Genomic DNA, 14,115 nt, shown 5'->3' with positions numbered 1-14,115 from the left:
CACTATGTACATCTAGTATAGAATGGAGATGTGATCATACCTGTTGTGAGACGTCCCTTTATTTGCATTCACCTGGGCACTGACTGTAAGAGCCCACTACTTGTGCTATAACTTAAACCACGGCTAGCGCGTAGAACAAAAGACTCGGCTGTGCTGTATGCGACATACAAGCACGTCATGTACGAGTGCGTTCCACAGTCTGTTGCATTAGTAGTGTGGAAGCCAATCAGAGGCCATGGTTTAAGCCAGATACAACTGCGGCTCGCCAATACACTCGTAATATTTCACGCACAGCTCGGCGACTCGTATTGTATCTATCACATAATCGGTATCTAATATGTGATTGTTGAAAACCAGTTTGTCACACAAGTGCCGTAGGTTATTTTACGCTTTACTAGTAATAAACAATGCCCTGCAATATATACGATGCTACAACTTTTATTTTTCCTACATTGATATCAGGACAAAAGAGAGAAACTAATCTTTTACTTTATATTCAGGCCTATAATTCAGTCAGTGTCTTTTTTTATTTTCTCCCCAATGTCATCGTTAATGTCAAACTTTATTTTAGTTTGACTGACCTGTCCGTAGATGTCGCAATTAAAATACCATGCACTATCTATATGTTAATGTTGGCTGAGACTCTGTATAGGTTTTATATTCAAGTACGTAATGTTGTCAGCCACATGTACCCCTCTGACGGCCAGTTTGATTGCTTTTCTTTTTTTCATAATTTTTGTTTTCACTTTGGCATTTCTCGCTTTAATAATTATTGGTCTTGGTCTGCCCGCTTTTCCTGGGATTCTATATGTGGCATTGATTTCGCTCTCCTGCAGTTCGACATTTGCGGCCTCTCTCAGTGTTTTTATCACTTTTTCTTTCACTTTTTCATGAGATTTACTCACTCCATAAACTTTAACATTGTTTTCTGGAGTATTATTCATTCCTATTTGAACAACAGCTTGCTTCCACGGCCATTTGTTTATTGTCTTTTACTCTCTTCCCAAGTTCCCTTGGCTCCCTTTCCCTCTCAGCCAGTATTTCCCCAGCTCTGGATTGTCCATATTTACATCGTCCATTCTGTCTCTCATCTCGGTTATCATGCTGGTATGCCTTTCCTCTTTTTCCATAACACGCTCATTGAACTCTTTTTTTATTTCGTTCATAACGTCAAGCAGTGATTGCTGGACTATCTGCCTGAGATGGTCAGTTTTAACAGTGTTTCAATTCATTTTTTATCTCTTCTAATTCATTCTGTATCTCATTTTGTAGACTGAATGAATTCCTCTTCTCTGGTGCTTGATAATTGGCTGTGAGATCTCTAGCCACTTGGCAGCTTACAAGGTCTGTCTTTATCCTTTGCATTCGGCCTGGCTGAATTAAAGTATTGGCGATGTTATCCACTGTCTATACAATAGGTGCTGTGACACCACCATTGTGTACCGTAGGCCTATACGAGTCTACACGTTTCACCAAAAAGGTAGAAATGTGCACAATCGGTCAGTTCCTATTGATTATTAAGTTTTACTGCATTTTCCCTGCCTATCCATACATTATATCTGCTTGTTACAAGTCTACATTTTGGTTTGATCCTTCTAGAAAAGCTTTTAAGAAAATGGCCTGATCATGCTGATTTTCGACCTAGACCTGCCCATTATGAATATTCATCAGTTCTGTAAGTTTCAAGCCAAATGGTAAAACGGTTTTCCACTTATCGTTTTATCGGTGAAAGTGCACAGCGACGATGAAGGTGACGATAGACACAGGTGATGGCTATATATACAGACACATCTGTGTCTGTACATAAAAACAGCATATCTTTTGAGAAAATGCCGATTTTCAGAATTGACCTGTGTATTATGAATATTTATCAGTTCTGTAAGTTTCAAGCAAAAAGGTAAAATAGTTTTCCACTTATCGGTGAGAGTGCACGGTTATAACAGACGCAGGTGATGGCTATATGTATAGACACATCTGTGTCTGTACATAAAAAAGTATCCATGAAAATATGCTTAATGCAGTTCCCACACATACACTGGGGCATCTTCTTGATGATACTGGTAGGTCTATCAATACCAAAAGTTTGAACTTCCTCACCCTAATGATCTAGGAGGAGCTAGCTGAAGTTACAATGTAGAAATTTTGTCATTAAAGTAATTCTTCTCCAATATCTTCAATTCATTCATGTCCTGTTTGTCAATGAACGAGGATATAAATTGTTGCTTTAATCTGTACCCAAGCTGAGCAGTCCCCCTCCTCCCTTAGTGCAGACATTGTCAACATCTGCAACCTCCCTCCCTGATGGCGACTTGACAGAAATATAAGGTGTCACATGCATGTTTGTTTGACTCCTAACCTTGCATTTTTGTATCGTCCTTTGCTTTGTATTCTGTGCTCTTTATTGCCAACTCCACACCATACCCAGCCAGTCTCACCTTCTCTTCAGATGGTTCCTAAAATTACACACTAATATCCTAAATGAGAAGTAAATAACTATTTGATTGTAGTTTTCAGATATGCTCACAAAATTATACATGGATTCAAAATAACTGATGAAAATGAACTTCATAGGAATCTGCATTTGAAAAATGTGTCCAAAACATAATTTGCTGCATAAAATTCTCAAGTTGACAACCAATGCACAATTATAATATTAAAACCAGAGGATCAGAGAGGCTATACCACCTCTGGGTATTGTACCACCAGCTGGAGTAAGCACATCTGTATGGAAAAAAAAAAAAAAAAAGGTGGCACCAACTCCAGTGTTGTGCTTGACAAGCTCTATAAAATGCAGTAAACAGTTTTTTGTTGAAAATCACTATTTATAACTAAATCATGGGGAGAAGTAAAAGGTAAAATCCAAATTTGTGAAGTGCGATTAATGGTGATAAGTAGGTCGACGGTCAAATTCAAGGTCACAGGAAGACTCAATATACAAGTTCCTGTTCAAGTTCAATAGTAACTATGGGCCAGTTTTGAAGATATAAGGGACAAAAAAATTGGCAAAGTTCAGTTCATGGTGAAAAGAAGGTCAAGGATCAATTTCAAGGTCACTGTTAGATTGCAAGATACAGCTTCCTATTCAATTTCAATAGTAACCATAAGCCTTATCTCTGTTTTAGAGATGTAAGGGACTAAAATGTTACAAAGTTTATTTCATGATGAAAGGTCAGAGGTCAATTTCAAGGTCACAGTAAGGCTGCCAGTATATGATTTCCTATTTAAGTTCAATAGTAATTATGGGCATATCTCTACCAGTTTTGGAGATATATTTTGGGGTTACAGCAATTTGCCATAAAATCCTTACAGAAGAAATTAATTGAAATAACTAAAATATTGTTTTGGCCAAATTCATGAAATGGGAGGTGCTCAGAAATTCCAAATGTTCAAATTTCATGAAATTCTGTCATTTTTGAGAGTAGGTTGTCTGTCCCTGGCAAAGCCTTCTGTTATCTTTTCCTGGTGTTCTTTTATGGCATATTACCGTATTTCATATTTTATTTTCACCACATTGTACTTTTTGACATAGCACAACTCGTAAACAGTATGGAAAAGAAAAAAATAACAGACACCACCTCCAGACGGGTTGGGACTAAAACCATGTGTACCGCCAGTGCCCATACTGGTGGTACAATAATTTACTTTCACCCTTTTACATTAAGAAGTATGTGATACCAAGAAATATATAAAGGACCATGACTGTAAGATACTTAACTTCAAAATCAAACAAGATAAGCACATATACATGTATTGTGAAATAATTATGAAAAATAATAGTATATAAGTGTTTACTTTTCACAGGATTAAAAAACTAAAACATTGACTTATTATTCATTGCTGACTTTGAAAGGGCTGTGGTATAAGTTATGAAACCAGAATTGGCTGTATATTTTTTCTGTGATCATCATTATAAATGTATTCCTTTGTTATGTTAAGTCCTTTCAGAGTGGGGCTCTACTTCTAAATATAAAATAAATGCTCACTTTGACAAAATGCCTGAGGACATAGTCCACCATCCCTCTCTTGGCAAGTTTTTTCAACTCCCCATGAAACAAATTGAATGAGCTGGTCCCAAGCTCCGTATACAGTATAACCACTGGTCCAGATTTCTTAGTGGTCAAGAAATGGTGGTCAAATGGATAGAGTTCTGGCATAGCTCTGAAATGATGGAAAGGCATTGATGAAAGATCTTTGTGTTGTATACAATCAATGATGGTGTAAGGTGAGGTGTATACCACAAAGGACATGGTTATGACCTTAGCTGAAAGTCAAAAGACTAGACATCAAATGGCACATGTACAAATTGTAAATAAAGAAATTCCAGTGACAGAATAAATGGTGTCTGGTAACTATGATTTTGCAATTTTCTCATCATGGTGAATCTTTTAATAGTCAGCATTATAAGAGCTACTTTTGTCACATGAACAACATCATTTTAAGACTTGTATCAGCTTGCATTTGGACTAGTTTCAATACTCCAAAGTGAACACTTAACCTACAAACATGATAGCAATAAGATTCACAAATTAAACCCTCAAAAAAAAACTCAAGTGCTGTAGGTTGAGAAAAATTCTTTGGAAGGGGGCAACAGTATGATCTTCAATCTAAATAGCCAATCTATAGTTCTAATCCTGTAGGCAAAGCAAGAGCCTTCCGGTAGAAAAAGAGTAAGGTGAGCCTTTATAAAGGTCAATCAGCCCCCCTCCTTCAGCCTTCAGCTCTCCACTTTTATCTTCACTTCCTATCCAACTACACATAACACCACAAGAAAACTTCAACTTCTTGTGCTTATTGTTGATTTTATATTATATTATCACTTTGGTAGAGCGGTATGTAGGTTTCTGATTATGATGTTTAGTGTATTGCTGAATCCCTACATTGAGAGTAATAACAGATTGCTTAAATATAAAATTTCACCATCTCAAATTCGAAGTTAAACAAATACCTACAACCCTGGTACTTTATATGTGAAACAAATATGCCCTCTTAATTAGAACTGTATATTTCCTTGTGAATATGTATGTTCTTCATGATCTGGTCAGCAAACAAAAGGTGCAGATTCCCTACAATGCATAAAAACAACTTCTACTAGTTTTGTATGCCACTCAGATAAAAAGTACACTTGCCACAACAAATACTATATTAATCACTCAACTGGCCATAAAAGAGCTTTGAAGCTGCACCCTTTTCAAATTTCTGATTATAAACTAACCTACTTATCCATCCCTCCACTTAGTAAAAGTCTGCCCAAGCTGGTGTAGAAATGTATGGCACATTACAGTGCTATTCAAAGAAGTTGCATTGTTACAGGCATAAAATGAAGCTGTATTGACCCTTTTCATCTTTTGCAGAAATAAGAAGTGCACGTGACAAGAACCGCGCACCACAGGGGTCATTGTAGTCCTCTTCTGTTTCCAGCCAGGCACTGCTAGGTGTAGATGATGTACAGGGTGCGCATACAAAAAGGCCGTTTGAAGCGTGCACTGCTTTGTGTCAAACTTAAAAGATGGCTGAAGCACAGAAATGCATCAACTGTAGGCAAGAAAACAGCTATTTGGACGGAGAATTGAGCAATTAAATGTTTTTATTCTCAGTTTAAATACGATGCACTGTACAAGTAGACTTTAACCTAAGCATCCGAGCCTTGGCTGCACTTTCTTTAGTGATGACGAACTTAAGCTTCAGAGTTCTTTTAAATGTTTCCAACAATAAAGGTATGCGAAAGAAACGCGTTATACTTTTTTATTAAATCAAAATAGCCAGTAGACTCGTACACAGCTTTCTAGTGTATGGACAGGTATGTACGTCTTCATAATGTTACATGTATATATGCCAACTGTGGCGATATCACTTTATTTACTATCATGTGTGCATGTACCAGTAGTATCAATTCATTACGATTTTTGTGTCTTGTTTGAAGGATGTCTTAAGAGATTTTTCAAATAATAAAATGAAAAGATTCCCTGCGTTGCTTGACTCATACTGTACCTACTATGTATACAGGTAAAACTGACACGCAGATTGTTCATCGGTTAACTAATTAACTCATTTGGTACCTGATAAGGCATCAAGTGTTAATTGTTCAATTGTTTGGTAAGAGGGGCGGCCACAACTATGGTCTTTCCTCTGTAATTAAAACCTTCTAATTTTGTGTGTTAAATAGGTGAGACAGGAATTTTTGACTCCTTCCCAGATTATAATTACACTGTTTACTGTGTCTTACACTAGTATATGTACAAAATTTACGACAGGTAAAAAATGTCAGACTTTTGGTCTGACAAGCGTGAAAATTCTGTCAAACTGAAACAAAACCGTCAGACCAAAACAAAATTATAGCAATATTATTATTTGATTTATTAAAATGTTTTTATGCATATTTTTATCGTTTTCAATCAAATAAAATCATTCAAATAAAGTGTTTTCCATTTCAGTTTCTTTTCCCGTAACTTCATGTTTAAAGTCTTTTCTTTCTTTTTATTCTTCAATTTTTTCTTCAAATATTTAGGTGTTTTTTTTTCACGCATTGTTTTCCCCCCGAGTTCTATTTGTCGAGTCTTCGCTCGATCCGTTGATTAACTAAACTTTAATGGTTTTTATTTAAACACCATTGATCTTCTTATATTATAGGTTTTCTTCCAACCTTCGAAATGTTCGGCACAAACACGGTCTCCTGCTCTTGATCCAAACCTGCTAAATTTTCTTTTCTTTCTACCGATGTTGTCTACCCATATTTTTCATTTTAACGAGTTTGTTGGGAACTTATAAAAACCATGTGTCGATCTCTCTTACTGTTATTGTAGCCACGGGACACACAGCACGTAAACCCAGGCATGTTTTTCAGCACTGCTGTAAGTGTTTCCACATAGCATAGGACTCACTTTCCCACAATGCAATTTCCAACATGGAAAAGATGAAAAGGGTCAATATGCTGCATTATTTTACACATTGTGAAGCTAAACAGGTGGATGAGGAAATAAAATACCTTATAAGGCTTACCCTCTTTTCAGACATAGTGTCTCTTGTCTATTTTGTTTTAAAATGGTTCATGCCACAACTTCACAACATCTTATTGTCTACCAATTTGCAAGTACCTTTGAGTGGCACTGTTAATGAGTCGTTTCATTTCCTTGCTATCACACGTGACCTTGCCCTGGACGTCGACAAATGTATCACAATCACGGGGAGGGTTATTATCCTTGGCCACCTGAACACAGAAAATTCAATTAAAAAGTATACAGCAGTAAAGTTTATAAAATATGTATATACCTATACCTGGATCCTAAGAACAAAACCAACATAACCCTTTAACAGGATAAAAATTCTTCAAATGAGATTCCATTTTAAGGCAGTTTTACCACCAAAATGGCATGGATATAATATTTTTCATTTATTACTTTACAAAGCTGAGTTTTAAAGTTAACAATTTACTGCACATACAATTTAGTAATAACTTGACCTTTTCAATAGGGAAAAAATTATCAAGACTTCAGATACATAATTTTGGAATCACCAGCATTTGTGGTAAACAACATTCTGTGTACAAAAGAATTATAAGGTGGACTGCTTTTCAGTTCTGTTCCTACCACTGAATCGGAAGATTCAAATTTTAAGCAATACAGTAACTGTAAAACACAGTACCTGAAATTCCCCCCTTTGAAAAGATCAAGCTATAACAGTTATTCAACAACCAAGTTTGATGGAAAACAAGTTATAAATTGGCTGAACAACCCTGTTAAAACTCATTGGTAGAACTGTGATGTAGGTTCAAAGAAATCCTTAATGTGGCAGTCTAACATTTTACATTCTGGGGGATTGGAGAACGCTTTAGGTTCTGGAGGGGGGGGGGGCATACCACACCCAGTAAATCACAAAAATAACTGGATGTTAGTTAATAAGTTTAAGTTTGACTGATAATGGTTGTTAGATGTTTTAAAATTATGTTTGTTTGAAAGAAAATTCAGAAGTTCTTTCCTCAATTAGGCCTGGATGGATCTACAGGACGACAATATGTGCACGTACTACCATACCTGAACATATAAATGTTAAGACATTTCTGTTTACTCACCTGATTATGCATTTCTACAGCTGGTGAATAAGATCTTAATGATAATGAAAACTTGAGAAGGCCCAGTTGTAATTTGGAAGGAATAAGTTTTTCTGCTATGGACAGAATCATCTCATACACTTCCTTAGGTTCTTCTGAAAGGAAAAAACATGCTCATTAAATAATGCTCATCACTTTTCAACCCCATAGAGACCGTCACCCCATACATGCGGTTCAGTTCACTCTTACCCCAAAGACCCAGAACCACATATAGTATGTGTATCATGGAAATATTGTTTTGTTCCTTTTTGAACAGTAAATTCATGATCATTACGTTCCTTCAGATATGATTGTTGGCTCTTATTTGAGCTATCTTAGGGAATGTTAAAATGTATGAGAGAAGTCAGAAAACCCTGATTTTATAGATGTTTCATAAACTAGTGGTAAAATGGGGCAGCTTCTCACCACCTCAAATATAATACTAAATTCCAGATAATTTAAAAACATAAAGAACGGTCTCGCTGAATTTTTCTGAGTACATTGATAACTCACATCACTTCATTCTGGTGAATTCATGTACATCTGGACACCAAAATGACACTCACTCAATGGACCTCAAGGACATGCATGTAGAATGCTAGATATCACTTTTCCCTGTACATCCATAAGTTCCATTTTTCATGTAATAATGAGAACAATTCCATTTAATTTAACTTATTCCTGCACTGTTGCATACATTTTGACAGCAGTTATTCAATTTTAAGTAGATTATTCTCTGTCTAAAGGTAAGAATGGTTTAAAAAACCTTAAAGCACTCTCCTGTCAAAAGACAATAGGTTGGGCCATGCTTTACTTTGTGTAAAGTCACAGCATTCACGAATGCGTTCCACGCACCAGTGCACAGGGTTAATTAATCTTGCTTTAAGCCAGATAAAGCACTCGGCGCTGAGCTTTACAAGAAATAGAGCAGATAATTGTCTCGGCTTCGCCTCGCCAATTATCAGCTCTATTTCTCGTAAAGCTCAGCGCCTCGTTCTTTATCTATACCATAAAAATAAAATTGCTCAGAGAATTACTTGCAGAATTGCAAAATTAGACTGATTTTCAAATTCAAGCTGTATTTTTGTCCCATGTTTCTTTTCTGTAAGTTGAGAAGTGTTAATGACATGGTTTTCACTAGAGGATCAGAAGGGTGATACCGCCTCTGGAAATTGTACCACCAGCTGGAGTAAGCGCACTTGCATGGAAAACAAATAAAAAAGGGACACCATCACCATTCTTTTGCTTGCCAAGCTCTATAAAATGCAATAATCAAGAGTTCTCAAAATATTCAAAAAGAAAAAGATGTGAAAAAACATAACTGTAAAAATGGTCCAATCAAGCAGATGTTCAAATTGACTTGCATTTTCCTAACATTGATCACTCCTGTGATTTTCTAGACAAGAGGCCTATTGGTTTTCCTTGAAATGTGTTATCTGTGTTGCATCAGTTTCTCTTGCTGACAAAAGAGAAAACCTAGGGACAACACTGGGCATATCTCTGCTAGTTTTGAAGATATGAGGGGCAAGAAATATGCAAATTTCAGTCCGTGGGGAAAAAGTAGGTCAAAGGTCAATTTCAAGGTCACAGTATATGACTTCCTATACAAGTTCAATAGTAACTTTGTGCATTTCTTTGCCAATTTTGGAGATATAAAGGTCAGAAAATATGCAAAATTCAGTTCATGGTGAAAAGCAGATCAAAAGTCAAATCCAAGGGCATATTTGGAATCTCCACATATGACTTTCGGTCAGACTTCTGAAGTACTTTTTCCCATAATTCCTTTGGTTTGGGAGATATTTAGCATTGAATTTTCAAAAATTTTGTCAAGGGTGCATTTAAAAAAGCGTCACGCCCAGGCCAATGCACAGTCTGAGGCAAAAAACCCAGGGTGCTTAAGTTGAGATTATATGTGACCTAAATCCAAGATATGGGGACACAGGTCCTTGTGGTCTAGGAGGAGAAGCGGTAACGGTGACTTGTTTCCGGTACCCAACTGCGGAGCCAGGGAGCTTTACGAGACAGGTCTGGACTAAAACCACAAGTACAGCCAGCATACACACTGGTGGTACTAATTAAATGGTCACTATGGTGGCAGTGCCCAAAACAGGGTTTCCTTTAATTATTACATAATGCTTTAGAGCCAACAATTTTTAACTATGCACTGCAGGTAACATACATGTTAGATGTGATTAGCATAGGTCTTCAGGCCCATCAAAATTCAATGTAAGTTTGAGAATCATAAGCAGCAAGTTTTCCTGAAATGGTCACCATAATGGCAATGTCCAAAATAGGTTTTCTTCAATTTTCATACAATAAAACATAATGCTTAACAGCATAATCATCAATTATGGTCTGATATGATTTTCAAACTCAACCTGTATTTCAGTAAGATTGATCACTCCTGTGAGTTTCAAAACAAAAGGCCTCTCGGTTTTCCTTGAACCAATCATGCTGATTTTAAAACCACATCTACATTTTCTGAATATGCATCAGTTCTGTAAGTTTTAAGCCAAAAGGTGAAACGGTTTTCCACTTAGGGGTTATCACTGAAAGTGCATTGGCAATGCTGCCAAAAATGCCCATGATGACGAACGCAGGTGACTTCTAACAGCATTCCAGTGACTGGGAATATCATGCAATGCAGATAGAAACTGCCGATTGATCACTGATGAGGGTCACTCAGTGTCACTGATCCTTAAGCTGAAGTATATTCTTGGCAATTCATAAAACAATCTTTTTAATAGCATGTAGTTCATTCAGTTTAACCAGTAGAAACCACTGCATTCATTCAGTTAAACCAGTAGAAACCACTGCGTATAAAAGATTACATGCAAAATGAAATCACATCATTCAGATAAACTGTATACTTACTATCTTGCATGTCAGCAGTGTTGGCCTCTGCCACAGTATCCACAAAAGCCCAGAACATGGCATTACTCTCTTTGGCCAGAAACTCGCTGAAATGATATAGTCATTTTCATTTAGCTTATGCAGGTTGTGAAAATTTAGTTGATAATAAAAGCCTCATGTTCAGATTTTAATTGTCCACATATATATATATAGCTTCATAGTAAAACTAAGTCAACCCAAAACCTTCAGACTATCTTTCACTATGAGCTAATTCTAAGTGACTGTCTTTGCTTATAAGACCTCAGGCACATGCTCACAGGACCCATACCAAAATAAGATCATCTGTTTAAGGCCCCACTATGCTATGCAGTTCTCAAGGGCCAATTTTCCATATTCCTTAAAACTTATATAAAAAAAGACACGACGACAGACGCAGGTGACGGCTATATGTACAGACACATTTGTGTCTGTACACAAAAAAAAAAAAAAATTAGCAGGATCAATCTGTCTCAGTGAGGATGGATTCTCACCAAGGTGCAGTCAATGTAATAAGCTCACTTGTCGGGCACGTCCCATCCTAACAAAAAATACTTGGGTAAAGTCAGGAAAGCTTTGTGGTCTATGACTCTGTTCATGTTGCTGTGTGAGGGGGTGTGCCAGACAAATTAAGCTGATTAAATTGACTGTACCTAAGCAAAATTCCCACTGAGATAGATCAATCCAGCTAGTGCGATAACTTCAATTCTGAACAAGGCCTATGACAGAAATATGTTAGAACTAGCAAGTGTTCTATATCTAACAAATATTCAGACATAGGAAAAATTTTGAGAACTGAAGGTCCAGAGGATCTGTACTACAAAAGATATGCAGTTGCTCCCAATTCTGTGCTGGTCAAACTAAGTATCTTATTTGTGTTAGTCTATGTTTAGCCTCTGACATATCTGCAAGCGACGATGACCTATCAGACAATGAGTTTCCCCATGTCTGAATATTTTGTAATTGGTTCTTATAAATGCAGTACATGAACTCATTGCCAAGCAGGCTATACCTAGTTTCTAGCATCAGTGGTGTCGACTCCCATTTGGCATCTAGTGACACAGAGACAAATTTGGACTTGGCATCTACTTCACTGCAGGCATGCAGCACCAAGATAACTAACAAAACAAGCCCTGCCTGCAAAAAAATGAAATGGGAATTAATTTTTATTACTTTAATTTCTAATTCTACACCATGACAGATAAGAACATTCAAATGTACAGATCTGTATTTAAATCTGTATACAGACTGCATCAATATATAATAAAGTAAATGACAAGCAAATGCTTAAATGAAAATTAAATGAACAAATGGACAAAAGAACAAAATTTAAGATTTGGGTTATGATCTATTAATTAATAGGAAAATAAAAATGAAAATTAAAATTAGAATATTAATAGTAATAAAATTCCCAATGCAATTTATCTGGAAGGCAGAAACACTGATCAAAGTCACCACATGTTGAAATAAGGAATATTAATGAAAAGTCATATATATATATATATATATATATATATATATATATATATATATATATATATATACTCACATCCAAAATTATAAGTTCCAACAACAATGAGACACGGACATCAATATTTCAACTTGGCGCCAATCTTATGAGCACACTTTCCACTTAGAATATGCATCATATTTTGCTATATGTTCATTTAAACCACAGCTAGCAGCAGAACAAAAGACTCGGCCGTGCTGTATTCCATATACAGGCATATCACATACTAGTGCGTTTCATGGTGACAGGTCTGTTGCACTCCCGTTACTCACTAGCTAATAAGGGCCCAGTATCTGTATATCGGGTCCTAGTGCCTACCACGGATCAGACATCAATGAAAACAAGTCATTTCTCAAACTTTTGATATCATGAAACAGCATTTATCCAAAAACTGATAGTTAGCGTTCTTGAATTTGAATGACAAGTTGCTCAAAATACAGAATGTGAAAACAAGTTTAAAAATCTACACTTCCAAAGTAAATGTCCTGCCTTCTTTGACAATGACAATTTTCTTAATCTGTGAAGGCACGTGAAGTATCAAGGTATCATCATCATCATTACATAATGGGCACGGGTGGATCCAGGATTATTTGAAGGGGGTGGGGGGGGGGTCCAAAATGACAGGCCTCAGTTGTGAAGCTGCTCATCGCCCCTTGGTGTGGGGTTTGGGGCCTGCTCAAGGGTCCAATGTTTGATGTTTTGGAGAGCAAACTGTATATAAGAAGGCCAAATAAGCTCAAGGGTCAGAAGAGAAAAGCATAAGGCAATAAAGGTTACCGTCTTGGATCTACTTGGCTTTAATTGATCATAACAAACCCGTGTTCATCACACATACATGTACAGTTAACAGAGTACTACTAGTGCGTGGTCAACAATCACTGTCTTTGAGTCATTCACACAGCCTCCATCGCAAACTTCAATAAATTTCATATCTTCGGGAATTTTGTAACGAAAAAACACTAAACAAGATTATGAAGAAAATCACTTCATTCTAACAATTATTCTATCTGCAAACTGAAAATTTTTGAAGCAAAAATCTCTTAAATTGTGGCCTCTAGCACCGGACGGAAACTCGACCACGAACTCACACACAATCGCACAATCAGGCAAATAAGCTGAGCAGTAGACTTACAAAAATCTTTCACAAATAATAAACACGTATGCTGCTTACCATTTTAGCCGGAATCTTCGTGTCGTCTGAGAATTGGAAATGCACCGGAAACGCATCTGCGCAGACTCGGACTCCTTCTTGAGGAGAGTTGAGATAAACAAACAGTCGGGTTTACAAACAGAAATACCCCACCCCATTAATACTAGAAATTCTAATTCCCATTGATTTGTAAAGATCAGCCCCGTCCTAGATTTTGAACCAATTGGCCACGCTTACACCATTTATCTGCACCAATATATTGCCACCGCCACCAACCTGACATTAAAGAATAATGTTTACACTATTGCCGCAGATCGACGACGATACCGGTTATGCAATCATCTTATTAAATGACCTGGGACCAATCGCAACGCTTTACACACACCGAAATTGCGACAATTACAGTAATGAGAGCGATGGGGGGGGGGGGGGGGGGGGGAGACCGGGCCCGACCAGAAGACGAACCCCAAACTAATGCAAACG

The 14,115-nt window shown here is 36.9% G+C and overlaps 1 protein-coding gene across 4 annotated transcripts in view; it reads right to left on the bottom strand.

Annotated features, from left to right (window-relative positions):
* The window catches only part of LOC106174114 (UDP-glucose:glycoprotein glucosyltransferase 1), a 58,016-nt gene extending 44,163 nt beyond the window's left edge, over nucleotides 1–13,853 (bottom strand). Inside the window, exons 1-7 of one of the 4 annotated variants that reach the window (XM_087018913.1) lie at nucleotides 13,654–13,853; nucleotides 11,985–12,109; nucleotides 10,958–11,043; nucleotides 8,066–8,199; nucleotides 7,092–7,204; nucleotides 3,984–4,158; nucleotides 2,357–2,453 (exon numbers count right to left, since the gene is read on the bottom strand). In XM_087018913.1, the coding sequence (XP_086875039.1) occupies nucleotides 2,357–2,453; nucleotides 3,984–4,158; nucleotides 7,092–7,204; nucleotides 8,066–8,199; nucleotides 10,958–11,043; nucleotides 11,985–12,109; nucleotides 13,654–13,656 (733 nt within the window). In that variant the 5' untranslated portion in view covers nucleotides 13,657–13,853. Of the gene's footprint in view, nucleotides 1–2,356; nucleotides 2,454–3,983; nucleotides 4,159–7,091; nucleotides 7,205–8,065; nucleotides 8,200–8,596; nucleotides 8,764–10,957; nucleotides 11,044–11,984; nucleotides 12,110–13,653 lie in introns of those variants that run through there. The other 3 variants (XM_087018914.1, XM_087018915.1, XM_087018916.1) reach the window with 3 other exon arrangements.
* Between the last annotated feature and the right edge of the window lie 262 nt (nucleotides 13,854–14,115).

Source organism: Lingula anatina, chromosome 8 (assembly GCF_051362555.1).
Source record: "Lingula anatina isolate TDL-2025a chromosome 8, LinAna3.0, whole genome shotgun sequence".
Lineage (NCBI taxonomy): Eukaryota > Metazoa > Brachiopoda > Lingulata > Lingulida > Lingulidae > Lingula > Lingula anatina.
The sequence above is the reverse complement of the archived record's forward strand: the minus strand, read 5'-3'. Positions and strand labels throughout refer to the sequence as shown.